Source organism: Berkeleyomyces rouxiae (genome assembly GCF_048999995.1).
Source record: "Berkeleyomyces rouxiae strain 22BRR77 chromosome Unknown BrBRR77_ptg000002l, whole genome shotgun sequence".
In the NCBI taxonomy this organism is placed as follows: Eukaryota; Fungi; Ascomycota; class Sordariomycetes; order Microascales; family Ceratocystidaceae; genus Berkeleyomyces; species Berkeleyomyces rouxiae.
The window spans coordinates 428,040-452,672 of record NW_027396492.1 but is presented as its reverse complement, the minus strand read 5'-3'; the positions used below and the strand labels follow the sequence as shown (position 1 = coordinate 452,672).

Below are 24,633 nucleotides of genomic sequence, written 5' to 3'. Positions count from 1 at the left end.
GCACACCTTTATCCGAGACCTGCCTTAGCGACCACGCTTAATATGAAGAGATACTGGCGGAGAGAAACGAAGCCTTCGTTATTCATTGCATTTCTATATGATATATCCCTGAAAACAGTTGGTGGTACAAAGCTATGAACTGCAAGATAGTCATAGAACATGTCTATTTCTTCTTGTCGTCCTCATCCTCTTCATAATCATCAGGAAGCTCTTCGAAGCGACCCTCTTGCTTGGCTTTGGTGACCGGATTTTCAATATCCACAACACCAGTAGCCCGTAACCTAATCAGAGAGCAGTTAGTGATTGTCATTTTCTGGTAGACTTCGTACGAATCCTTTACGACATACCTTTCAAAGAGCACAAATAGACGCTCAGCTTCACGCTCTTTCTCCTCGTCTGTCATCTCAATTATATCGGAGACATCCTCCATATCTAGCTTCTGGCCAGTAATAGGATTAATCGCGTAGCTAGGCCCAGCCTTGCTCTGGCTTAACTCGCTTTCTGACATCTTGATGCCCTTGGAGGCAAGGAAGCCAGCAGCGTTTCCAAACCCAACAATGCTCACAAAGGCTTGCGGATCTCTTTCAGACAGCTCAAAATATATGTTGAGAGTGGTTTGGCAAAAGTTGGCTGCTATAGGGTTCGACACTTGGTTGAGCAGCTTGTGTGGAAGCGTGGTGCCACGGCCAAGAGCCTGCTCGCGATCTTTTTCGGATGGAAATATCTTATCCGAAACCATCTTCTTTGCATTTTTGTCTGACGACTCCGATAGGCGTAGGATGGTGAGCATAAGAGGGACCAGTTCCCGGTCAATCTTTGAGTGGTCCTTGCTGTAAGCCGCCAGGCTGAGTTCTAGGACTTCGATTAGGCGAGAAACACTCTCCTTGGAGTAGGTGTAGTCTTTCGGTAGAGGGATGGCAAAAAGGCAGTTGATGAGCAGAGTGATTGGTGGTTGCAGGGGATCTTCCTTGGATACGGCAACTATTACAAAAATGTCGAACAAAGGCGATATTAAGGATGTGAACTTGTCGACATGCTTTTCATACATGAGAGCGAGCGTAGAGAGGAGCTTTAGAATGGCGCTTCCTGGGGAGGCGGGATCCGTTGTTGGCAGTGCTGAAGTCCTGGCATTCCGTGTAATGGCCTACAGAAAGAAATGTTAGTTTCAGAAAGTTAGCCACGCAAGTGAGCAGCTGAACTCACTTTTGAAATGGCATTGACCAGTTTGCCCTTTTCTATTTGCGCGCTCAGGTCCAGACCAGTTCCAACAGAGCTAAACATCATGATACTGGCACAGGGTAGTTCATCTTCTGCATCTCCCTCCTGCAAGATTCAGATCTGTGGTTAGTAGCAGAAATTTCAACATTTATTGGGGAAAGACCATGTTCAACTCACGGCTAGAAGCTCAATGACACTCAGTGCATGGCCCTTTTCAGCAAAGTACCGTCGCAATGTCGGTTGTAGCACAAGAATGTTGTTCAAGCAGCGTAAAGCTGCTCTTCTCCGCAAGGTTGCTTTGCCTTTGACAAAAGCTATCTTGGCGATGACATCGATAGCATGTTCAGAAAGAAGGGCACCAAGCTCTGAGGATTTGGTTGTCCGTGTCAGAAGATGAAGCTGCTTTAGAAGTGAATCGTCGTCTGTGGAACTGTGTTAGATGTTTGGTGGGTGCCAATCAGCGCATGCGCCAGACCTACCAGACTTAGGGCCCTCCGCGTCAAGTGTATCCAGGATCGCGCTGATATCGCTGGGCTTGGCCGGCATGCTGAAGCTCATTTTGGCTGCTGGAGGATGGGTTACTGAAGTAGATGATGTGCTGTGTGATAAAGCTGATGCTATCGAGATGTGGAAGTCAGTCATGGAGCGTTTGAGGCGACGTATCCGAGAGCTGCGCATTTCGAAAGTGAAAGTCAAAGAGGCTGGAGGTTGTGGTAAAAGAGCGTAAAAGGAGCCAAGGGAAATGATACACAGAAATGAGTGAAATTGGCCAACAAGAGCACAGTTGAGGTCAACGACAGAGTGGGTGGGTGATGATGGATGTAAACTTATGTACGACACAACAGCCGACAAGATGAATATAGAAGCAGAGGTTTTGGGTGCGTTTCAAAAAAGGAAATGTAAATGTAATAAGATAAAACTGGAGGGTTAATCGGGCAGAAGCGAGTGAAAAAGAAGGAAAGGAGAAAGGAAACAAAACAAATCTTGTTAGTGATTGTTGTATGCATCACTTACCCGCAAGATTCACGACGGCTCTCCCCTTGCTTCTAGGGTGGTGCCCAGTGTAACAGAAAGATCAGATCAGAATAAACCGACAGACAACAAAAGAAAGTGCGGAAAGAAAAGATTGGCTTTCTACTTCAGCAGAGGTGGTTGAGTAGGACTGGAGAGTAGTTGTAGTAATGATGGGCAGTAGTCTAGTCTTGGCCTCGGTCGAGGAAGAGCCAATAGAAATCCTACTATCCGCAGCAATAATGTAAAAAGAGGCTCTCGGAAATCACCTCACCTGCACTGGACTCGTTGCTAGTTTCAGTGAGTGCTTTCGTAACCGATGGGGTGCAGTTGGCTATCTGGGGATAAGAACGGCAATACAGAAGGGGCTAGAAGAAGAGGGAGGAAATGGAGGGTATGAATGTTGAGTGCCCAGCGGCAGAGAAACCCAGACTGACGCGCTCTGATTTGATAGCCCTGGCCTCCCTAGCCTCCCTGTCCTGTTTCAAGTGGTGGTGATGCCAAGTGACAAGTGATGAGTTGATTGTAGGATCGCAAACAAGGGCCAAGTCAGTTGACTCTTGGCCTTATGCAAGGAACATGAAGGCTAAGTTGGACTTGACAAGTAAGGTTTGTCTGAAGATCTGCAGGATACGAGCCGGTGTCCTGACCAACTAGTCAAGCTTGATGGAGTTCTGGAAGTCCTCACAACAAAGGAAAGCCAGGTTACCAGGAGCAGGAGGAAGACTAGACTAACAGAGGCAGGTCTAGACTGAGTGTGTGAATGGGTGGAAGACAAAGGACTATGAATGAAGCTCTGCCAAAGATGGTGAAAGGAGAAAACGGGGAGGGGGGAGCTCGAGCTTCCTGAAGGCTGCCGCTTCCTATTTCCTGCTCTTTAAATGAAGATCTGTCACTCACCTTCTACACGCGACCGAATAGGAAAAGATCGAGAAGCAAAGAGAAAGCAGCAAAACAAAACCTGCCAGCTGTTCTCGAACAGAAAAAGGAAAACAAGTCGAAGAAAAGAAGCCAGAAAGAAGACACGAAGGCCAAAGCCTCAGGGGTTTGGCTGCCGCAAAGGAGCGGACAAGCAAGGGGCCACAGGGTCTGTCCGTTTCAAGACCAGACTAAGCTGTGAAGTGAATCCTTGCTTGATGCATGTGAAGAAAGCTGCTAGAGCTGGAGCAACAGACCAACGGCGAGGACTTGTATAAACCCCGGTGGCCCAGCGCTTTGTGTCTCCTTTTGAACAGTGTAGGAAAACGGTGGCCGCCTGTTTCAGGGCCGGTTGACTTCTTCCAGCTAGCGTATGCAAGATGAGGCGACAGCTAAGCCCAGCCGACGACAGGATAATGCGGGCCTTGGCCGACTGACTAGTTGGTGATCAGGTGTCTTGTTCGTCTTGTCACTACAGTTATAGGCTCCTCGCGGCTTATAAAGAGGGGCTGACATGGGCATGGATGGACAAACTCCTGGTGATGGCGATGGTGACGACAGTGAGCGCGGAAGCAAAGACAAGGACATTGAGATCCAGAGGACCCTTTATGTAGACAAACACGAGCATTTTAGCAACTTACAAATCATACGCTAAGTTGCGGGGAAATCCACGGCTATACATATATCAGGCCATTCCATGCTGTATTTTTCCACCATCGATAGATCATCTGTGCATGAACTTCAATGTTCACATGGCCGACTCAGCTCATTTATGTGATGACTAATCATGTATTTTGTTTTATCCGGAACATCCGGAAACCTCGACCCTAGGGTACTGCAACCTCCAACGATCAGCTCGTCCAACATTGGTTCGGGACAAAGTGAAGTCAGGGCGTTGAGACGACACATAATCAAGTGCATTAAGATATACAAATGGAGTTTTAGCCAAATCAAATCCTTTTCCTTGAACTTATATCCAATACAACAATTTCCCAAGTATCGTCTGTTACCTTAAACGTTGAGCTCAGCAGTGGCCGCAGAGTTGATGAACTTGCGGTACGGCTCAAGCTTCTTGTCCAATACACCACCAGGGCCAGCGAAACGCTCAGTCATGCCAGCAGATCGGCCAATGAATAGCTTGGGGTCCATCATAGAGTCAATCTCATCCTTGATCGGAGCCTGTAATGATGCAAGTCAGCAAATCACGAAATCTGAAATAGCATATCACGAGACAGAGGGTAAAAACTTACAAAGAAGGGGTTTGCCTTCATGCGATCCACGAGATCGTTCTTCTTGCCTTCCTGCTTAACAACCTTGGCCGCTTGGTGAGACAGCACGCGGACCTCCTCATGAGCATCCTGGCGGGAAATACCCAGCTGCACCATTCTCATCAGAATGTTCTCGGTAACCATGAAAGGCAGCTCCTGCGCAAGCTGCTCGCGGAACTGGGCCTCGTTGACAACCAGACCGTTGGTGACGTTGTCCAGTGACAGCAAAATCGAGTCGGCCAGCAGGAACATCTCGGGGATGTCCATGCGGCGCACTGCTGAGTCGTCAAGCGTGCGCTCGAACCACTGGTTGCTGAAGGTATCAGCAAAGTTGGCATTAATGGTCTTAAGCTTGCGGCCTAGGGCGCAGATGCGCTCGGAGCGCATGGGGTTACGCTTGAAGCTCATGGCCGATGAGCCAATCTGGGTCGACTCAAAGGGCTCATCCATGACCTTGTCATGAGCATGGTGGCGGATATCAGCGGCGATGCGGACGGCAGTGGCGCCCAGAGCTGAGATGGCGTTGGCAATACGCAGATCAACCTTGCGGGTGTAAGTCTGAGTCGAGATGTCATAGACGGCAGGGAACCCGGCCTTCTTGCACAGGATTTCGTTCAGCTTGTCAATCTTCTCCTCGTCGCCATTGAAGACTTCCATGAACGAGGCTTGCGAACCGGTGGCACCCTGAGCACCACGGAACTTGAGCTCAGCGCGCACGTACTCAATGTCCTCCAGGTCCATCATGAGGTCCTGGGCCCACTGGCAAACACGGCGTCCAAGAGTGATGGGCTGGGCGGCTTGGTAGTGGCTGCAGAGAAAGTTGTTAGAAAACACCAGGCGCTTGAATATATTGGTGGGAGGACTCCTTACGTGAAGCCGAGAATAGGGAAGTCCTTCCACTCCATAGCAAACTTGGACAAGTTATCGATGACCTTGGCAAGCTTGGGTAGCAGCAGGTTTAGAGCATCGCGAAGGAAGATTAGGTCGGCGTTGTCGGTGACGTAGCACGAGGTGGCACCAACGTGAATGATGCCAGCGGCCTTGGGCGCGACCTGTCCAAAGGCATAGACGTGAGCTGGAAGCGACAGGTGGTTAGTCGTGCGTATGCTACTTCACGTTTACAATTGGCGATCTTTGGCGTGTAGATATATAGCCTAGACAAGCGACTTTTGATATCGCTGAAACTCGAGCTGCATCATGCCACTTACCCATGACATCATGGCGACGGCGCTTCTCCTCCTCGGCGGCAACCTTGAAGCCCTCATCGGTGATGTTGACGTTGTCACGTAGCTGCTGGATCTGTTCGTCGGTGAATTCAAGGCCCAGCTCCTTCTCAGCCTCAGCCAGCCACACCCAAAGCTGACGCCAGGTCGAAACACGAGTGCGGGCCGAGAAGAGCTCCATCATCTCCTTGCCTGTGGTACAGAGGGGAAAAACTCAAGTTAGTCGGGGAGATCCGGGCGACCGGCGGCAGCCGGCGATGGGTTCTGGAGAAGGGTTCACATACTGGCGTAACGCGCGCCAAGGGGCGTCTCATAGCTGTCGTACTTGGCCATTGTGATGATAAGGCTCTGTGATGAATCGCGTTGACTTGAATAGTTAAAGTAAACGAAGCGCAGAAGAAAAACAGGAAAAAAAGAAGGCGAGAAACAAGGCGAAATAGTTTTATGAAGGGAGAGGCTCAGCGTTGAGACTTACAGCGCCCAAGACCGTAAGGTCTTTAGAGCGCCAAAAGCCAAAAGCACACGCTGTAGTAGACCCATCAAAACCGCTATTCTCAATGGCAGCTCCACACGTCGACCCCTCTAGACATGGAGGGGCAAATGATGTGTGAATATTTTTCTCATGTCATTCTGCCGCCAATCCGTCATTTAAGCCCCAGCACGCAGAAAGCGGTGAATAATTATCAGTGCAGGCATTGTCAACCGATCTCGGCCCTAAAGTCTGAACTGCAATGATGCATTAGCTGACCTGAGTCGAGCTGAGGACCTCTGTGAGCTTTGTTTTTACAGTCTAGAAAAGACAATGCGCTACATGGAGATAAACTCTTTCTTTATATAACTAGACGTTTATTTGTATCCATGCACCGTTTAATGCAGAGATATGCAGCCGTACATGAGCCGTAGAAACTCCCAGGGCTGCACACCATCACATCTTCAAATGCGATTATCACGGTTATTAGGGTTACAAACCACATACTTCAACCATTGTACCACCACGTCAACATCGTGCCAGCATTCATGAAAAGAGAAGGAACAAACACAGACATTGCAAACAATGCTGCGTGTACCGTCACCTCACGTGGCTCTCCCCGCAGGTGGGCACTTGCAGTTGAAAGGGTAAAGACTTGTGAACGGGAGACAGGCAGTTGCCAGACTACCCAAGCAGTGCGGCCGATATAGAAAGAGAAAAAACTTCTCATTCCGATCTTCCTTTTCAAGCTGAGACTGAGGCAAAGACTGATGCAGAGATAATCTTGGTGTGTCGATAAACGCTCCACCTCGCTCCGTTGTCAACTGTTACTCGACAGTCATGGTGTTGGTATCATGATCGAGTTCATGATTTGGATTATTGCGTTTCTTGCAGTTTCTACGCATGCGCAGCTAGATGACACTGAAGCAAATTCAATCATTGGCATATATTCAGCCAGATCTACAGGTATTTGGCGCCACTTTCCAATCTCTACTGGCTTGGTGATAACTAACTTCGAGTCTTTCATATTCTCTAGTCATCACGGCAAGATGCGCCGGGGAGAACGCCCAGTACACCACCTGGGATGGGACGGTTGGGTGCCGCTGGTTTCCTATACCAACCAGTGGTCAACTAACGACTACCTCCGTCTCGCGCGGTATGAGCTGTACCACTCTCCCGCCACTGATACTTAGAGCTGCCCCTACAACTGCCGCTGTCGTAAGCTTTGCACAGGGCGACAGCTTGCGCCTATTTGCTAGCGTGACCACCAAGACCATCGCGTGTAGTGCTGCGGGCTGTGGTACGCTGCGGGTTTGGGATTTTAACGACGGGCCAACCCCGGTATCTGGAGAAATGGCGGTCTTGGTAACGTGCTTGGATGACCTGGCGCTTCCGTCGGAAGCGCGCGATGCAGTCTTGTACCGAAATGCAAAGCTAGCAACGTCCGTGTTTTCGGGCCTGAGAGAACCATCGCAGAGTAAATCCTACTGAACAAGACTGAGTAGAGGAATAGGATTAACAATGATTATAGGCTCAAACACTTCTATTACATCACCGTTGGGTACGACTCCAGAAATTCCCATATCCTCGTCAACCGCCATGTCTAGCGGAGCTCTAGTTGGCATCATCATCGGATCTATAGCTAGCTTGGCACTTGCTGCCTCTCTATTTGTCTTATCTATCCGCCAATACAGAAAAAGACATGGAGACAACTGCGATACAAATGAGACTCACCCCGACCAACTTCTGTTAAACTCTATACTCAACAACGGCAAGTCTGCCACAGGCGACTTTCAAATCGTGGCCAGCCTGTCTGAGCTTGCTACGCCAAAGCCCTCGTGGAATCTATGGCGCAAAATCAAAAACGCAGAGTATCCACAGGAGCTCCCGGAGAATACGATTCAGGCAGAGTTGCCGGCCTCCACCACCCTGCCGAGCGAGTTAGACGGGTCATGTTGTGTAGTTCCTCAGCCAGCAGAGCCAGAACTGGCCCGCCCATTAGCAAGAGAACGGGAAAGCCAGATGCAAAGCGTACGGTCAGACGGGATGAACGCTAGAATGCGCGGAGCTGTGGACGACTCGCCTATACATCCATACAACTTTTATTCCCCATGGAATGTACGACAGTGCATAGAAGACAGCCAATATGCGGCGAACACAGCAGCCAGAGTCAGAACCACAAGATGTAGCCAGGAATTTGGCGATTAGGATAAAGGTCTATTTATTGGCGCTGTTAGCTACAGAAAAATACAATATTCTAACTTCAAAAACGAGATTGTTAGTTCTCAGGATGCTTCAAAAGGGTCATGTCCTGAATTGGGGGCCATGAACTGCCGTCTAATGGGCAAGACCGTCATGAAATATCACTCTTCTATTTGATACCTTTCACTCGAGTTCAACTCTTTTTCTCTCTGTCACAGGCCCACAAGAAACAAAACAGAAAACTTCTCCATTAAACCTAGGCAAAAAAAGAAACTAGCTGTGCGATACTGTAGTACTTCAAAAAACTATGAAGATAGAAAAAGAAAAGTAGGGACAATTGAACAAGCAAAACAAAGCGGCATTCAGCCTGTATGTCACAAGGTGTAGAAGAAAGCCACCTAATAAAAATACCAAGACGCAAGAGCGTGACAAAAGAAAATGCGAAAAGAAAGACAGATGCGAGTTATTGGAACATGTGTTAAAAGGCTTAGGTGCTCTCAGAGTTCCTCATAATCGCGTGGTGTCCACTGTTCAGGTGTGAATCTGGGATTTTTGAAGTGTGCCTTGTTGAGGTGGCTGTTCTTGGACCTCATGATGGGCTGGCTCTGTTGAAAGGAGTCGTTGAGTTGGAAGTACTGCATACTAAATCGCAGAGGGTACTGTTGTTTGATTGAAGAACTAGACATCAATGAGGACCGTGGTGGGAGTTGCATCTCAGGTGCCGAGGATTGGATGATGGGCGATGGGGTTTCCGAGACGGGCGTCAAAGACTGTCGAGAATGGGTCCCATGTAGCTGCAGAGGTAGCTGAGTGTTGGCAGCTGTGACTTGGCTAAAGGGGGTCTGAATCTCTGGTATTCTGTTTGCTGTAGCCATTGGAGATGGCTTCTGAGAAGAAACCATGCCAAGACCCGAGTTGGAGTCCCATACATTAGATTCCATAGGCATGAACCCATGGTCAACAGACATTGGGTCTTTGCCAGAGACACTGGAAGGGGGCGGGAACTTGGTAAATCCCGGAATCATTGCCAGCTGTGAGAAATCAAGCGTAGCAAAGGAGGACAGAGGACCATGGGTGCTTTCGAATTTATTGTCACTGTGATACGAGATATTGGCCTTGTTGACCTGCACTTCGATACGTCCCTTGTACAAAATATCGTAATGGTCTGGGCGGAAGAGGAGGTATATAGCACGGCCAGCTGTATCAGCTTCTTTTATGTTGCTGTCAGAGGGAATGATGTGGGTGTTGGGTTCTGTGCCAGGACTCCGATCAAGATATACGACTTGAAGAACCATGTTTGCAGGCTTGAGTAGAACCGCAACCAGGGCATCAAGACCAAGATGGTCAATCTCCCGATCTGGCAACTCAATTGACTGAGAGCAAAAGCCTTCTAGCCCAAGACCGCCAGTAAATGGCTCATAATCGGGGTTTCCCTTGATAGCAGTGGCGGCCAGCAAGCGCATGTGATACATGATAGCACTTTGGGTTCCAGGGTCATTAAATGCGGATGTGATGAGGGCCATGCCATCGTTAACAGAGCCCAAGCTGGTCCTTAGGTCTTTCAGGAGAGTTATAGTCTGATCAACCATGTCATCAAACAGCATAATGTCGTAACCACCAACTTTTGTCATGACCTCATTGAATGAGAGTAGCCGCAAGATCTCTTGCTGGACAAAGTCTTGGTCCTGGAGCTCTGCAAGCTTCTCAAAGTATGAAAAGGCAATGGCTGTAGAGAGTCAGCAATAAATTACAATTGCATTCGATCAACAAAACAGACTGGAACACATACCACGCCATCCACAGTTTCCATCGCCTTGTATAGGGCGGTAGTGGGTGTATGTTTGAGGAAGAACCTAGATGAATGTTAGCATGGGACTAGGATCAAGGGCCAGAAACCAGTTGAGTGGGAGGCATTAGGGTAGCATTAGTAGTTGAGTTACCGTACGTTTGTCTTTTCAATGTAGATGGGATCAGCACGGGCATAGGCCTCCATGATAGCCATACTTGAAGTTTTGCCTCCGACAAGAGGGCCCTAACAGAAACGAAATCGAAACTGGTTAGCACGATGGATTGCATTCTTTTATCTGTTACACAGGCATAAAGATTGAAGTACCTGTAAGTCTGGCTGATAATCACGGGCTAGAGCTTCCTGCGCGGCAATATCATCAGCAAAAGCTGTGGCCGGGTCGACCATATCTCCGCCGGAGTTCATGGCGGCCGATTGATAGAGCAGCGGAGAATTCGGCAATTGGTGTGAGAATGAAAGCGAGGCGCGGCGAGAGATTTGTTCAGCACTACGAGGTACTGGTGATGAAGGCTGAGGGATGTGTAGGTAGTGTAGACCCGGTGATGTTGAAGCCGAAGAGCTTGGGGCTGATAGCAGTGATAGTGATGAGACTCTAGGGTCGGTTTCTAGGGTAGGAAAAATGCCTGGCGCAATAGAAATACCAGAGGTTCGCGGGACTGCAAGTGACGAGTGATTTACAGAGGTTGCTACTGGGTAGCGGGCTAATGCGTGCTGATTGTAGTGTTGGTGCTGGTTTTGGTGGACAGTAGCTAGTGATGGCGGAAGATGCTGACGCTGGTGGATCAGCTGCGGACAATGGGTATGGGGAGTAAGGCCAAAGTTGAAGTTGAGGGGGTCCTGAGGGGGTTTCGGATGCTCTAGAAGAGAATGCTGGCACGAATGCAGATGTGGGCGTTCGTTGTGACGGTGAGGTTGGAGATGGCGATAGTGTTGTTGCTGTTGGTGCGGTTGTAGGCCAGGCAGAGACTGCGGGAATAGATCGAGCGGTGGGGAGACTGAAGATGGAGGTGGAGACGGCGGCTGAGACTGGGTATGAGTGTAGGACTGCTGCTGGCTGAGAGCTGCCGTGTCTAATTGCTGGCCGTGGTGGACTTTGGTGTGGTGATTGTGGCTCTGGAAGTGTTGAAGTGGCGGATAATGCTCAGCGGCATTAGGGGCATCGAGAGCTGTGACAGACAGTTCTGTGTGCCCTCTGGCGGCGCTAATACAGCTGGGATGCAGGTCTGAAAGAGGCCTATGTGACCCTGAGTTCAGTTGGTTGAAGGCTGGGTGAACTGCTAAGGTGCCTGTGCTGCAGGGCTGCTGTAAAGTAGCCTCGGCGGCTATAGCGGTCGGAGGTACTAGAGGGGCACAGGCTCTAGCATAATAAAAGGTGGAGAGGGGAGTTGGCTCTGGTTGGAACATCTTAGCTGGTGCTGTTTGCTTTAGCCGTTGCTCACAGGAAGCTTTGGCTTGCTTTTGACAAGCACCAAGCCTGGTAGGAGACACAAGCGAAGGATTTCCAAGAGCGGGCAACTTCCCTGCTGGATAGCCCAAAACGATCAGACGAGGGAGGATCCTTTCAGATTTAGGCCAGCCAGAGATAGCGAACGAGAGCTGATCAGCCTGCTAATGTTTGTATTGTATGCCATTCAATTTCGGAGCTGACTTGGCTACATTAAACGTCGAAAACTTTGATGTTTTGCTATGTTGCCAGGTGATTCTGTTTTGATAGCTAGCCCACAGTAGTAGATTTGAGCTTGGTGTTAGTTATTCAGGGAATGCGAAGGGGTGAGTAGATACTGCAAAAAGTAACTGCACCAAGTCTGCTGGGACGAAAAATAGAAGCTGTCGAAGCTGTAAATGTTTTTGCCCCAGAGGGCTCTTCACAACAAACAGAAACAGAGAGAAACAGACAATGATCAAGACACCAAGTACAAAACAGATATCCAGTATTTATGAAAGAAAAAAATCAGTCTAGGCGAGCAAGACAAGACACTTTGTTTGATATCAAGAAAAATCGATGAATACAAAAAAGACCGGAGGAACAAGTGAAGGAATATGAGAGGATATGGGAAGCGGGAGGAGAGGAAGGAGGCGTATAGATGGATGAGAAGGAAGGAGTGGAAAAAAAAGAATAGCCCCCGAGAGAAAGAGCCAAGTTGGTCAAGACCGCGAATAGAAGCAAATGACCAAACAATGAAATAGCCAAGAATAACTAACTAACTAATCCACCATGATTAAGATTCGTTAGAGAGACGGAAAGACGGTATAAAAACATAGCCAAGGCTAGATGACATGGAGGTACTGACAGATGAACACAAGGGCAATGTGCGACACGCAAGGCCACGAGGTGAAAGACAAGAGCCATAAAACCCATAAAAATGGTAATATGAAGGACTGAAGAAAGAAAAAGGAAGGAGCAGGAAAAACAAGGAAGGAACGAGATAGAGTCCCGCTCGCTTCCTCCCCTCTACGTCTAAATGTATACAAGTTGGTACTTGTGTCAAGATTTGTCTAAAGAATTGGCCATGCTATGGTGGTCTACAGCGTCAGTGCTGTCGATGTACCGGTACAAATACACACACATAACTAACTATGTATGTATATCTTCAACCAAAGTTCAATGGGGGATCCAACAGTGGAACAATGGAACAATGAACTATGGACAAAGGAAGGTGCGGCAAGATGCGGCATGTGCACATATAACTAACTATACATACATACATGCCTTCAATACGCAGTTTCTTTCTCTAAGATGATACCATAGCGTAAAGGCTCAACAGATTCTGCAGTTGTAGGCCGGGCCTACACTGTCCTGTGCCGTTGTTGTTGAGGTTGTAGTCTTTGTATTTGTGTTTGCAGTAAGTACTTGCATGTGTAGCTACATACTATGAGTAACTACACGCATCCATGCATCCTATTGTGCCTGTAGCTACCCGTACCTATACTTGTACCTACCTGTCTACCTACCTGTCTACACCTGCCTCTGCCCCTCCCTCTCGACACCTCAGGCCAACACCCACATGCAAGGCCCTGGCAAGAATTGCAGTCCTAAGTCCACGCACATGTCTCACGCATTTCTACTTTGGTTCCTTGGCCTCCCTTCTAGCTTTCCCATCCATGCAGCCCTTCACGCCCAAGCCTAAACCCGAGCTGGAGCTTGAGCATGAGCTTCCTTTTCGCTGGGCCGCCATATCCCTGAAAAACTGCACAGCTTAAGCCATGCGGGATCCGGGACTTGAAATTCGCTGCGCTGCCTGCACTGCGCACAGACGCCGCCACGGAGCACATAGACACTTGATACAGAACAACCAGAACAAGGGGCGAGGTGGTGCTGGTGCTGGGTGGGGGCAGCGAAGCTAGCTGCAAATCCAGTGATCCACTCACAGTGTTGGGGCTCCGTCTGCAGTACTGTGATGTGACGGATGCCCTACACACGCTGATCTGCTCTGCTGGCTGGCAGACGCAGGCCGTCACTGATGAACGCCCCTGGGCACAGAATCGCAAAGGAGGACACGCCCTGTGACCACAGGCGCTAACGGGCTTTGGGCTTGCTTTTATGCTGGTTACATGGCACAGCAAATGCAACGCAGCACGAACGCGGAGCAGAGTAGAAAACCAAGCCTACAGCCATCTCTTCATGCAGCCTGTTGCAAGTGTCCATCCTATCTTCATTATACAACGTCTCCCCGGCTTCCTAGTATATCTCATGTCACTTATACTGCGCGGGGCTAGTAGGCTCCGCCTATGACGAGTTACAATGTTGACGTCAAGCCACAACGCTCCGTGCTATTGCTAGCTCGATTATATGCTTCTCGCCGTGGTAAATTCTCCGTTATCTATGGCGCCCTGTTCGTAACGGTTCTAGATCCTGATTATATGCACGCATAAAGTCACAGAGCGGCCAGAGTACATGCCTCCCATGCACCTCCGCTTGCATTTCTGGTTGTACTTGCGCCTGTATCCGCTTCTGCATCTGCATTATGATTCGCAGATGTTTGTCTTTAGGCACAATGGCATAGCCGCGTGTGCCCGGGCCTTGTTCCCTTTGCTCTGTGCCTGTGTTTGGCCGATTGCCAAGGCCTGTCGTCTCATTTCTCGCGTTGGGCACTTTACAAAGGCTTTCTGATGTGACTCAAATGCATCAATAGCTATACAAAAATGTAACCGGGTACTTTAGCTCGCATAGCATCAATTCTTTCAACTCGTCGTATAGAGGGTATGCTAGCCATTCAAATCGTTTTAACCTGTCTTCACGTGACCCAGCCTGGCATTGCTCACGCACAAATCACACAAACTGCAATGCAGGTCTAGTCATAAAACTTTGGCCTGTTTGCCTCCGATTCCAAGATGAATCCAGATCGCAAGCGGAGCCCAACAGCTCTAGTTATACTTGTTAGCAAAACCCTATGTTACGTTGCACCAAACTGCAACCGCTTGTGTTACCAGTCAAAAGGCTGACCAGCCGCAACCCCCTCCCTCATGTTGTTTCTTGTGGGAGTAAGCCTGTTGCACTTCCCACGTGATAATTTGATACATTTCTAGCAAACAGCGCTTACTGTAGACTGGGACTCAATCGGCTTCCTCAGGCATGGCATTGTCATGCAGGCACGCTCTTCCTCTCCCGAGCCATCTGGAGTAACACATGCCGCATCGTCGAAGAAATAGCAAAGAGCAACAGACAGTTTGACGAATCTCCTCTAGCCTGCAGCGGTGATCTGATATCTTTAGTATATCTTGCTCATGCCAGTGGAAACATCTTGCACCAACAAAGCATGCAGTTAGCCGCCAATCCATAGCCGTCCGCCATACCGAGCACACGGGCTCCAAGACAAAGAGTGAGAGACTTCGCCTATAATCCAAATGATTATCTTCGTCCTAGCCGTTGGGGATCATTTGAATATTGTTTCTTATATGGCGCATGGATAATCAAGCAATCCGCCTTGGATAATACCGGAGATCAATACAGAGTCAACAGGAGGCACGATGCCAATTTGTTGCAATAGTGTAGTCTACACTACACTAGAAGACTGAACGCTATGACTGGTCATTGGATGTGCCGTGATGTAGCAGAAGAATGGATAACCTCCGGCAACCAATGTATTCCGCCTGTGCTCTGTAACTCCAGCTGTGGTCACCGAGACCCGTCATGGATCCCGTGGACAAAGATTAACAAGGGGGCAGGGGTTTCAGGGTATGTATCCCAAGGCATGTTCTCTCCGCAGAATTTCCATCCCATAACATGTAATTGTGATATTTCCTTGGTTAAGTAGAAATAACGTAGTCCGAAGGCACAGGGTAAAGATACAATAGGTCAAAAGCAAAGAGGAATCACCTAAAATTCAACCAAAATGCATTAAACACTGGTAGACACGGCATTACATCCTTCAACAAGACCAAGCAGGGCCGCTCTTCTATTGCGTGTCATTCTAGCCTATCTACCAGCCATCTATACCCATACCAGTGGTTCCTTATTCTCCGGGCCCTCCTTTGCCATAGCGGAATCATCCATGAAATCCAGTCCTCCTCGACCCAAGCTAAGCTCCGCAGCCGTAGCCTGCACAAACGAGTTAAGTTGTTGTTCAAGGTTGATGAGGTCAACAGTTTTAGTTGTATCTTCCTCTTCCTTTTCCCCCATGTGCAACATGTCCGTTGTTTCGTCCATGTAGCCACGGATTTCATCAGTTATGATTAGAAAGCCAATGATTTCCATGACTTCCCCCACGTCAATCTTGAGTCTGTTGGCGATGCTAGACATGCGCATACACGTGTATGGCGCAACAGCCTTCCGTATGCCCTTGATACGCATGCTGCGGGTAACCTCTTCAATGTTTTGGGCAATAAATGGGTCTTCCATAATGTCCGGATTCTTGTCCAACGCTGCCTGATACGCATGAAGATCGTCGCGTTGGTAGGCATCGACCAACTCCGTCATGGGGAGAATGCGCGGGTCATTTTTGTACGGTTTGGTCTCCTGAGAATCAAACGGGTTGATGTCGGACTGCATTAGCATTGTCGTCAGAAGGAGATATTTGAGCACTTGGATACGCTGGAGTGACCCGGCTTCGTCATAGCTGCGGAAAGACTCGAAAAAGTTGATGCGAGCCTCAGACCAGTTCTCCTCGTTCATGAACAATTTTCCACCACACTCTCGGATGATGCCCATGATTTTAGGGTGTGAAACGGCTGACCGGACAGTGAGGGCCTTTTCATATAGATACTTTAGGTGGTTGGTGTTGTTGAGCTCCGAGTTGAGCTGAATATCCAACGAGAAAACTTCCATAGCATAGGTGCCTTTATTGGGATCGTAGCTTTCCTCGGACTTTTTGCATGCCTGGTGGAGCTCGTCGAGAACGATTTGGGCGGCATGGTGACTTTTACTGCCCATCAATAGCTTAGCATATTTTATGTTGGTCTTGAGTAATAGACGCTCATTGAGTGTGGTTTTGAAGCTATCCAACGTGAGGCGGTAAATCTTCCTGATGACATCTAACGCTCTGGGATCATTTGAGCTCTTGGCTATGTAGTCCAGCATATTGTTAATCGACTTTTCCGAATAATTTCGCGAAATGGCGGGAGAGCTCGTGTAGCTCAGAAGTTTTGAGAAGTGCTCGGTAGCCTGTCGAGTAAAAGACCAGTAGTTAGCACCGGGGCTGCTTCGACTATGCCGAGTAGAGTATACCTACATCCGTGTATTTTCCCATTGGCCACTCCGCTTTGATAGCCTGTTTGAGACCCTTGAAGCCCCATTCATTCTTTTCAGGTTCATTGTCCACCAGTTCGAGGAAGCTTGCGATGGCGGCGGTGGGGTCGGTCTGTTTCAGTTGCTTGGCGTTGTAGTACTGATTTTCCATATCGATATCGCCGGTTTCCTCTTCCTCGTCGTCATCCTCGTACTCGAAGTCATATCTAGAAGGAAAAGAGCGAGGCCCGTGTTAGATACTTCTATGGCGATGGCAAGACAACGGACTTCTAGTATGTCGCAAAGTTCGTTCTCCTAATGTCGCATGTGGTGTTCTCATCGCAGCGGGCATCGGGTGTTCTTACTGCTCCTCATCAGACTCTTGCATGAAATCATCGTCCGACATTTTGGTTATTGGGTTTTTTTATCGATAGATACAGAAGTTGTCGTGTTGGTAGAACGAAAAAATAGAGGCAGCACTTGGATGATGTTTTGACATGCATGTAACTGGTAGTTGGTTAGATGGATAACTAAACATAGGGTTTATTTTCTAGGAATGAAGCTCAGGGCCTTGTCTCTTTATAGCTGACATGTGAAGTGGGGGTGTCGAGCTTATCGATAAGTGGAAGCGCAGGATGTCGATCTTCCCATCCCTGTTTGACTATTTACCAACTAGTTAAGCAGTATATGCGTCTTTGGCATATAGCTTCACTTTACATCAACTGTATGAATTTGGATATATGCATGTCGTACTGTCTATTCTCTGCTTAGAACTGCCCTTCAGTATTGCCATCTCCCATGCTTCTACTACTAGAGCTACCGCTCTGTATCGCCCCCAAAATGCCGTCCATGTATGGCGCACCACTCCAGTTCTGATGTGTGAGCACGTCGCAGCCGATTTCCTTCTCTCTCTTCTGGACCAAATTAACATAGGCGAGCATCCCGTCTTCCTTGAAGCCTCTCGACAGCTCGGTTGTAATGGTGGCATTGCTGTGCAGACCTGCCAGCGATATGAGCTGCAGGACAAAGCCCTCCTTGGCAATATCCCAAATGAAAGACTTGAGCTTCTCGTCTGTGAAGCCGTGGGCCATCCAGTTGAAGCTGGGGCTGAGATTATACACCAATGGTTTGTGCTGGAATACCTTTCGAACAGACCGGGAAAGCTTAGTCGCGACCTCTACGTTGGGACTGCCTGTCTCAACCCATAAGAGATCTGCGTATGGTGCGAATTCAAGAGCGCGCTTAGTCGCGGCTTCCATGCCTGCGCGGAAATGATAGTAGCCCTCTCGGGTTCGAGGGACATCCCAATTGAAGTAAACTGGGACTCCGGTAATCTCGGCTGCCAGTTGCCGTCTTTTGCCAATTCCAAGATTACCGTTCTTCTTCACGGTCTCAAGGTACCCTTGTATTTTGTCATACGAGATACCCTGCTTCTGCATAGAGGCAACGGCAGCCTCATCAAACGTCATGAGAGTCGTGGACTTTACCCAGGCGGCTTCGAAGGCATCAATCTCAGCCCCAGAGGCGCCGCGAGCCTCCATTGACTGGATGGTCTCGGCCAGCGGTTCTATACTTTCATCCGCTACACCTAAAATGAATTCGTGATCACGGGCATCTATGGCACTGTTCAGCAGTTTCCCGCTCTCAGAATCTGTGCGCGCAATGACCAAGTTCTCACATCCCATGACGTCCCATTGGAATCGAGCAGCAACTAGGCGGTTTATGTGTTCACCGGTTGATACCAAGACTTTGCCGGCGAGATGGCCACATTTTTTCCCGCCGTGCAGCTGATCTTCAAAGTGTACCGCTGCAGCGCCATTCTCGGCAAATAGCTTGGCTAGCTTCAAAACCGCCGAGAGTCCGCCGTGGCCAGTATCACCATCGGCAATGATCGGGCGAAGATAGTCAACGTAGGGTGTGGTAGACCGTTGTCCAGGAGTCATTTTGCGCCGGCTGTCCCATTGTTTCCGGTCGTGCATGGACTGGGCCTTGGCCAGACGCTGGACTTGGTTGGGCACCGTGTTGTAGGGATAGTCGCCAAAGTCAGGCGAGACTTCGTTGGTGGTGGTTAAGAGGGAAGAGCAGGCCCATCCTGAGATGTAAAGGACTTCTTGGTTGGATGCTTGTTGGGTCATCTGCACGGGATCGATGGCACCCACTACAAAAACAAAAGACAAGGGTCAGTATGTATGCTTTTAAGATGTCAGGGCCCTGTTGAATAACGACAGACATGTGTGGATCGGCTTGCCGGCAGCCTCTCGTTCTTTGACCAAGTCAAACAATTTCCTCGCCATCACAGAACTGGTATATGTCTGACTTTGGGTTCCGCGTTTCGTAACGACATCTTGGGCGCTATATGGCCGCTTGATTCCATGAAATCGTGGGGATTTCCACCAGTCTTCAACCTCCTTCAGTTGGGCAGCATAGAGCTCGTCTTCGGCCAACCCGGTTTTGTCTCTCTCCCTCAAAAGCTGGAAAGAGTCTGCCGCAGTGCGTTGGGAAGACATAAATCTCGCCGAGTTCAAGGACAAGAGACCGTGGGCAGTTCGAGATGGTTGTTGATACTTGGCGCAACACAGAAGAGCTATCGTTGAAGTCTTGGATGTGACAGCGGGCTTAACAGAGTGCAACGCGAGGGTAGCTCGAGAAAGCCATGGATGGATAGATCTGTAAGCCATGTTCATGGTTGTTCACGGGCTTCAGCAATATGTAGTTATAGTTGGAGGTCAAGTTAGAGATCAAGATGCGCTTGTTGTTTTCTTGGAGACATCGAGTCACTTTATTTAGCTTCGGGATTTGGAGACAGGCCGATCAATGTCTTGGAAGGCCGGTCATGCGGTCATGTCCCAAGCTTGCAGCTGGATGTGGAATTTGGCTGCCAGTGGCCTCGGTTAGTTCTCCCACTCCAACTTGAGCTTCCTGTCGATCTACTCATTTTCTGGGGTAAACAGAGCTTGGGTAGGGTTTAGCGACTTCTGTAAGCCCCCTGCTATTGACAGCTGTCGACAGCTGCCATCACTAGCTGGCATCTGGTAGACCACAAACTTTATGGCGACATGATATCATTGTCGCTTTTGAATTTATGCGGTCGGTCATTGTTGGGCCCAACATTACCTCAATTCATTCAACCACATCATCCGACTTACGCCTTCCTTTTGACGCACCATCAAGATGGGTAGCGGCGATCTCAATTTAAAGAAGTCTTTCCACCCTTCGCTGCTGAAGAATCAGGCGAGGGTGTACGACGAGGAGCAAAAGGCACTTAATGAGCGCAAGAAGACACAACAGCGTATCCAGGAAATCAAAGGTAAGGTTTTTTATCCGTCCAAGCCCTACAAAACCAGCTCACTCCTAGTATGCTAACAGACTGTTTTGGCAGAGGAGCGTGCAAAGGAGGAAGTCCAGCGTCAACTTGAAGCCGCCGGCGGGCGCAAACGCGTTGACCGCGTCGAATGGATGTACCAAGGCCCGACAAATGGCGCGACCGGAACAACCGAAGAGCTTGAATCGTTTCTTTTGGGTAAGCGTAGCATCGAAAAGGTTCTTATTGGCAATGACAACGCGAAACTGGCCAAGGACGCGGCACAAGACTCTTTTCTCTCCTCTTCCTCGATGAATGCGAATAACGCGCGTGATCTGGCTTCAAAAATTCGCGAAGATCCGCTGTTAGCGATCAAGCAGCAGGAGCAACAAGCCTATGAGGCTATGATGAAAGATCCTGCGCGCAGGCGGCAACTGATGGCCCAAATGGGTGTCCAAGACAAGGACAAGAACAAGGACAGGAGAAGCAGATCCAGCCGGGACCACAAACATCGCCACAGAAGACATCGCAGCCGGAGTCGCGACTCGCGAGAGTCTAGTCCCCGGCGTGGAAACAGAGACGATGGCCGGAGATCAGACAGACGCAGTCGCGATTATGACCGTGGGGACCGGGAACGAGATGATTACGGACGGCAGGAATCAAGGGGAGGCAGCAGTCGCAGAGACGATAGGAACCGGAGGGAACGGGGAGATAGAGACCGCGACCGCGACCGGGATTGGGACCGGCGAGACAGGAGGGGTGAAGATCGGGGCGGTCGTGATAAAAGAGGTGATGGCCGGGGCTGGAGAGGCAAAGACTACGAGCGGAGTGGCAAAGACCGCAGTGATAGGGACCGAGAGTCCCGTCGCTCAGATCGTCGTGATGGTGACCGAGGCCATGATTCTGATCGCAGAGGCTCGGATCAACAACCCAACCCTAAAAAATCGGCACATGGTAAGGATGAGCCAGTCAAGGATGTGAAACGAGAGCGGTCACCAGATCGCCACAGTCTATCGCCAGCGCGGGATTAAAAAGCCGCATTCTTGTCTACACGAATGCCACTTGATGCCGCGATGTCTTGTTGGGCTCTGCTTGTTTACCATCATGTATGCTGGCTCATTCTTCGTTAGCTGTAACTATACATCATTAGCCCTCAAATCAACTGATACACCACGCGCTGACATGATGGTTTACTCAAACAACAATCCCTTATTCAGGCGGTGCTTTGGGGATTTTCCTCCCCTTTCTTTCTGTGCGCCCAATGGAGACTATCCTTCCATTACATTTGGCTCGCTCAGCCTTGACACTGGCATGAACAGCGAGATAGAAAAGATCGAAATGATTCGATAGGGATACCACGGTCTAGGCCCCAAGCCCCTAATAAGGCGCCTTGCGTTGCTGGCGTGTAACCAGCGGACGGGACGAGACGGGACATGGCGAGCAAGTCTCGCTCTTGTACTTGTCAACAATGCCGTGGCAGTTTGGCCGTCTTGGCAGCTGGCGGGCTGGAAGTTTGCCGTACAATCTTCACGAGGCTGTTCTCTGTGACTAGCCTTGCTTTGATTGCAGGACTCCCTGTGACATGGTTAGGTAGCTAGGGGAGGGTGAAGACGTTGAGTTTGCGGGGTTGCTACCTGACGCGTATATGTGTAAGTTTCCATGTGTCATACTTCAAGTATGTAAACATTCTATGACGCCAACATGGCTGAGGTCTGGGCACATGGCAATGAATCATGCAAATTCTTGCCTAGACTATGTGCCTCTCCCTTGCCATGAATCGTGGCTGTCGCTAGAAGGGAAAGAAAGTATAGATAGAGCATCCTGCCCTGGCTTGTCCTCCTAACTTAGCGTCGTTACATCTCTTCTTCAGCCTCTTCACACTTCTTTTGTCCCGTAGTACACATCGTGATCATGCACTGCCGACCTCTGTATCTAGCTGCCTTTCTGGCTGCCGCCCCCGGCCCAGCTTCTGCGTACTGGATGGAGGACATCTCGCATCAGGGCATCTCGGCCTTCAACACAGACTCCAACTACACGGTCTTTCGCAACGTACGCGACTTTGGAGCCAAAGGCGATGGTGTCACTGACGATACCGCTGCCATAAACCGTGCCATTAGCTCCGGAAATCGCTGCGCACCTGGATCGTGCTTGGGCAGCACGACAACACCTGCTGTGGTCTACTTTCCCTCTGGGTACGTCAAGTCTCCAAGTGTGAGAACCATGGACTAACATTGCTCTAGAACGTACCTTATTTCCTCATCTATCATCGACTACTTTTACACTCAGCTCATCGGAGACCCATCTGATCTTCCCGTCATCAAAGGCGCCTCCAACTTTTCTTCTGAGGCTCTTGCGGGTGGCCTCATTGATGGCAATCCTATAATCGATGGCCAGTTGGCATGGAAGGCTGTCAATGTCTTCTTCCGCCAGGTGCGCAATCTAGTCCTGGATACTGTCGATATCCCCGCCAATACGCCTGCTCTTGGTCTTCACTGGCCTTCATCTCAAGCTACCTCGGTGAACAATGTAGTGTTCCGGATGCCCGAAACTGAAGGGAATCTCCATACTGGCCTGCGTGTTGATAGCGGGTCTGGAGGCTACATGGGCGACCTAGTGTTCTCTGGGGGCATGGTAGGCGCCGAGTTGAGCAACCAACAGTACACAATGCGAAACCTGTCGTTTATCAACACCCAAACTGCCATCAAGCAACTCTGGAGTTGGACATGGACTTTCAAGTCTCTACGCATCATCAACAGCGCGGTGGGAATCGAAATGACAGGCGGTAGCACCGGCTCAATGACCGTGCTCGACAGCGAGTTCATCAACGTAACCGAGGCAGGCATCAAGTGTGTTTACGGAGATGTTGAGACAAGTCCCCAGGCCGGTTCCTTGCTGGTTGAGAACACAGTGTTCCAAGGGACTTCAAACATTCTTGTAAACCAAGGCCAGACAGTCATGGCTGCCTCTAATGCCTCTACAGTTGTGAATGGCTACTTGAACGTAAGTGACCAAAGCCACCTAGTAATTGAACTACTGGCAGCTACATCTAGGCAATTCGATGCTGACCTCCAATCTAGGGGAACACGTATAATCCCAGTGGCCCTGAGTCTATTGTCGGCATCGATTCCTCGTACAAATCTAGACCTTCGTCCCTGGTAGACTCGGTCACTGGCAAATACTACGAGCGTTCCAAGGTAGGGTGATATTCCATCTTCCCACTTCACCTGCCTTGATACTGACAGTACACCTTGCGTACTACTCCAGCCTTACTATGACACTGTCCCAGTTAATCAGTTTGTGTCAGCCCGCACGTCCGGCGCAAAGGGCGATGGAGTAACAGACGACACCGACGCCCTCAACGAGCTATTTGCTTCATGTGCCCAAAACCCCGATAGCGTAGCTTTTGTTGATGCTGGCACCTATGTCGTGACTGACACCGTCTTCATTCCGCCTAGTGTTAGGATTGTCGGCGAGGCCCTCGCATCAATCATCATGGCCAGCGGCACCAAGTTCCAAGACATCAACAACCCATATCCAGTGGTGCAGGTTGGAACCCCAGGCCAGAAAGGCCGCATTGAGTGGTCTGACATGGTCATTTCGACCCGGGGTGCCTGTGCTGGTGCCAAACTCATTGAGTTCAACCTGTTCTCTCCAGGGATTCCCTCTGGCATCTGGGACGTCCATGTCCGTGTCGGCGGCTTTGCTGGCACAGAACTCATGCTTGACAACTGCCCTACGACTGCCAACTCTGACGCTATCGATGAAGCCTGCATTGCCTCTCACACTAGTGTCCATATCACCAAGTATGCCTCAGGCTTGTACCACGAAAACTGCTGGATCTGGGTGTCCGATCATGACTTGGAAGACCCCAGCTATGCCCAGATTACCATTTATTCCGGGCGTGGAATCTTCATCGAATCCGTAGATGGTCGTATCTGGATCAGTGGCTCGGGCTCTGAACATCACGTGCTATACCAATATCAGCTGGCCAACACCAAGGAAATCTACATGGGCCTCATTCAAAGTGAGACTCCTTACTTCCAGCCCAACCCTCCTGCGTCGCGACCCTTCCCTGTCATTGCCAACATGTCAGATCCAGACTTTGAAACCGATTGCAAATATCGCAATGACACTACTCCTTGTGAGATGGCGTGGGCCCTCCGTGTTTTATCATCCAAAGATGTAGTAGTATATGGCGCAGGACTATATTCATTCTTCAACAACTACAGCACAGCATGTAGCGCCATTGGAGCCGGGGCCAGTTGCCAGGCCCGCATCTTTGAGCTTCAAAGTGGCTCCACGGGAGTTGGAATCGAGGTCTACAATCTAAATACGGTTGGGACCAAGAGCATGGCCACGAGAAACGGTGTCGACGTGGCCAAGTACAGCGACAATATGAATGGCTTCTCACAAACGGTTGTCATGTTCAAGGATGCCGTCTGATGAATGAGATGAAAACACGATTTTCACGCAGTTAATGTTTATGAGTAGCAAGAGCAGTCAGAGTGGTAACAAACATCTGGATATATGTGCTTTTATTTTATTTTGGTAC

The 24,633-nt window shown here is 49.5% G+C and overlaps 8 protein-coding genes across 8 annotated transcripts; 3 read left to right on the top strand and 5 right to left on the bottom strand.

Annotated features, from left to right (window-relative positions):
* Nucleotides 1–163: 163 nt before the first annotated feature.
* On the bottom strand, nt 164–1,896 carry BROUX77_001670 (uncharacterized protein; the record flags this gene model as incomplete). Its single annotated transcript, XM_073746125.1, has 5 exons — nt 164–281; nt 348–1,144; nt 1,204–1,323; nt 1,396–1,640; nt 1,698–1,896. 5 exons carry the CDS (start codon nt 1,894–1,896, stop codon nt 164–166), a joined length of 1,479 nt encoding a protein of 492 aa, XP_073606752.1.
* Nucleotides 1,897–4,158: 2,262 nt separating this feature from the next.
* BROUX77_001669 (uncharacterized protein) lies at nt 4,159–5,971 on the bottom strand (the record flags this gene model as incomplete). The annotated part of the gene is made up of 5 exons (XM_073746124.1): nt 4,159–4,326; nt 4,398–5,223; nt 5,286–5,490; nt 5,624–5,830; nt 5,923–5,971. 5 exons carry the CDS (start codon nt 5,969–5,971, stop codon nt 4,159–4,161), a joined length of 1,455 nt encoding a protein of 484 aa, XP_073606751.1.
* A 990-nt stretch (nt 5,972–6,961) lies between these two features.
* On the top strand, nt 6,962–8,315 carry BROUX77_001668 (uncharacterized protein; the record flags this gene model as incomplete). The annotated part of the gene is made up of 3 exons (XM_073746122.1): nt 6,962–7,073; nt 7,144–7,584; nt 7,639–8,315. The coding sequence occupies 3 exons, from the start codon at nt 6,962–6,964 to the stop codon at nt 8,313–8,315; spliced, it is 1,230 nt and encodes a 409-aa protein (XP_073606750.1).
* Nucleotides 8,316–8,806: 491 nt separating this feature from the next.
* Nucleotides 8,807–11,520, bottom strand: BROUX77_001667 (uncharacterized protein; the record flags this gene model as incomplete). Its single annotated transcript, XM_073746121.1, has 4 exons — nt 8,807–10,035; nt 10,099–10,162; nt 10,255–10,341; nt 10,423–11,520. The coding sequence occupies 4 exons, from the start codon at nt 11,518–11,520 to the stop codon at nt 8,807–8,809; spliced, it is 2,478 nt and encodes an 825-aa protein (XP_073606749.1).
* A 4,027-nt stretch (nt 11,521–15,547) lies between these two features.
* On the bottom strand, nt 15,548–17,186 carry BROUX77_001666 (uncharacterized protein; the record flags this gene model as incomplete). Its single annotated transcript, XM_073746120.1, has 3 exons — nt 15,548–16,717; nt 16,785–17,007; nt 17,146–17,186. The coding sequence occupies 3 exons, from the start codon at nt 17,184–17,186 to the stop codon at nt 15,548–15,550; spliced, it is 1,434 nt and encodes a 477-aa protein (XP_073606748.1).
* A 361-nt stretch (nt 17,187–17,547) lies between these two features.
* On the bottom strand, nt 17,548–19,464 carry BROUX77_001665 (uncharacterized protein; the record flags this gene model as incomplete). Its single annotated transcript, XM_073746119.1, has 2 exons — nt 17,548–18,938; nt 19,011–19,464. The coding sequence occupies 2 exons, from the start codon at nt 19,462–19,464 to the stop codon at nt 17,548–17,550; spliced, it is 1,845 nt and encodes a 614-aa protein (XP_073606747.1).
* Nucleotides 19,465–19,951: 487 nt separating this feature from the next.
* Nucleotides 19,952–21,112, top strand: BROUX77_001664 (uncharacterized protein; the record flags this gene model as incomplete). The annotated part of the gene is made up of 2 exons (XM_073746118.1): nt 19,952–20,087; nt 20,160–21,112. The coding sequence occupies 2 exons, from the start codon at nt 19,952–19,954 to the stop codon at nt 21,110–21,112; spliced, it is 1,089 nt and encodes a 362-aa protein (XP_073606746.1).
* An 880-nt stretch (nt 21,113–21,992) lies between these two features.
* On the top strand, nt 21,993–24,524 carry BROUX77_001663 (uncharacterized protein; the record flags this gene model as incomplete). Its single annotated transcript, XM_073746117.1, has 4 exons — nt 21,993–22,273; nt 22,322–23,081; nt 23,159–23,275; nt 23,346–24,524. The coding sequence occupies 4 exons, from the start codon at nt 21,993–21,995 to the stop codon at nt 24,522–24,524; spliced, it is 2,337 nt and encodes a 778-aa protein (XP_073606745.1).
* Nucleotides 24,525–24,633: the final 109 nt, after the last annotated feature.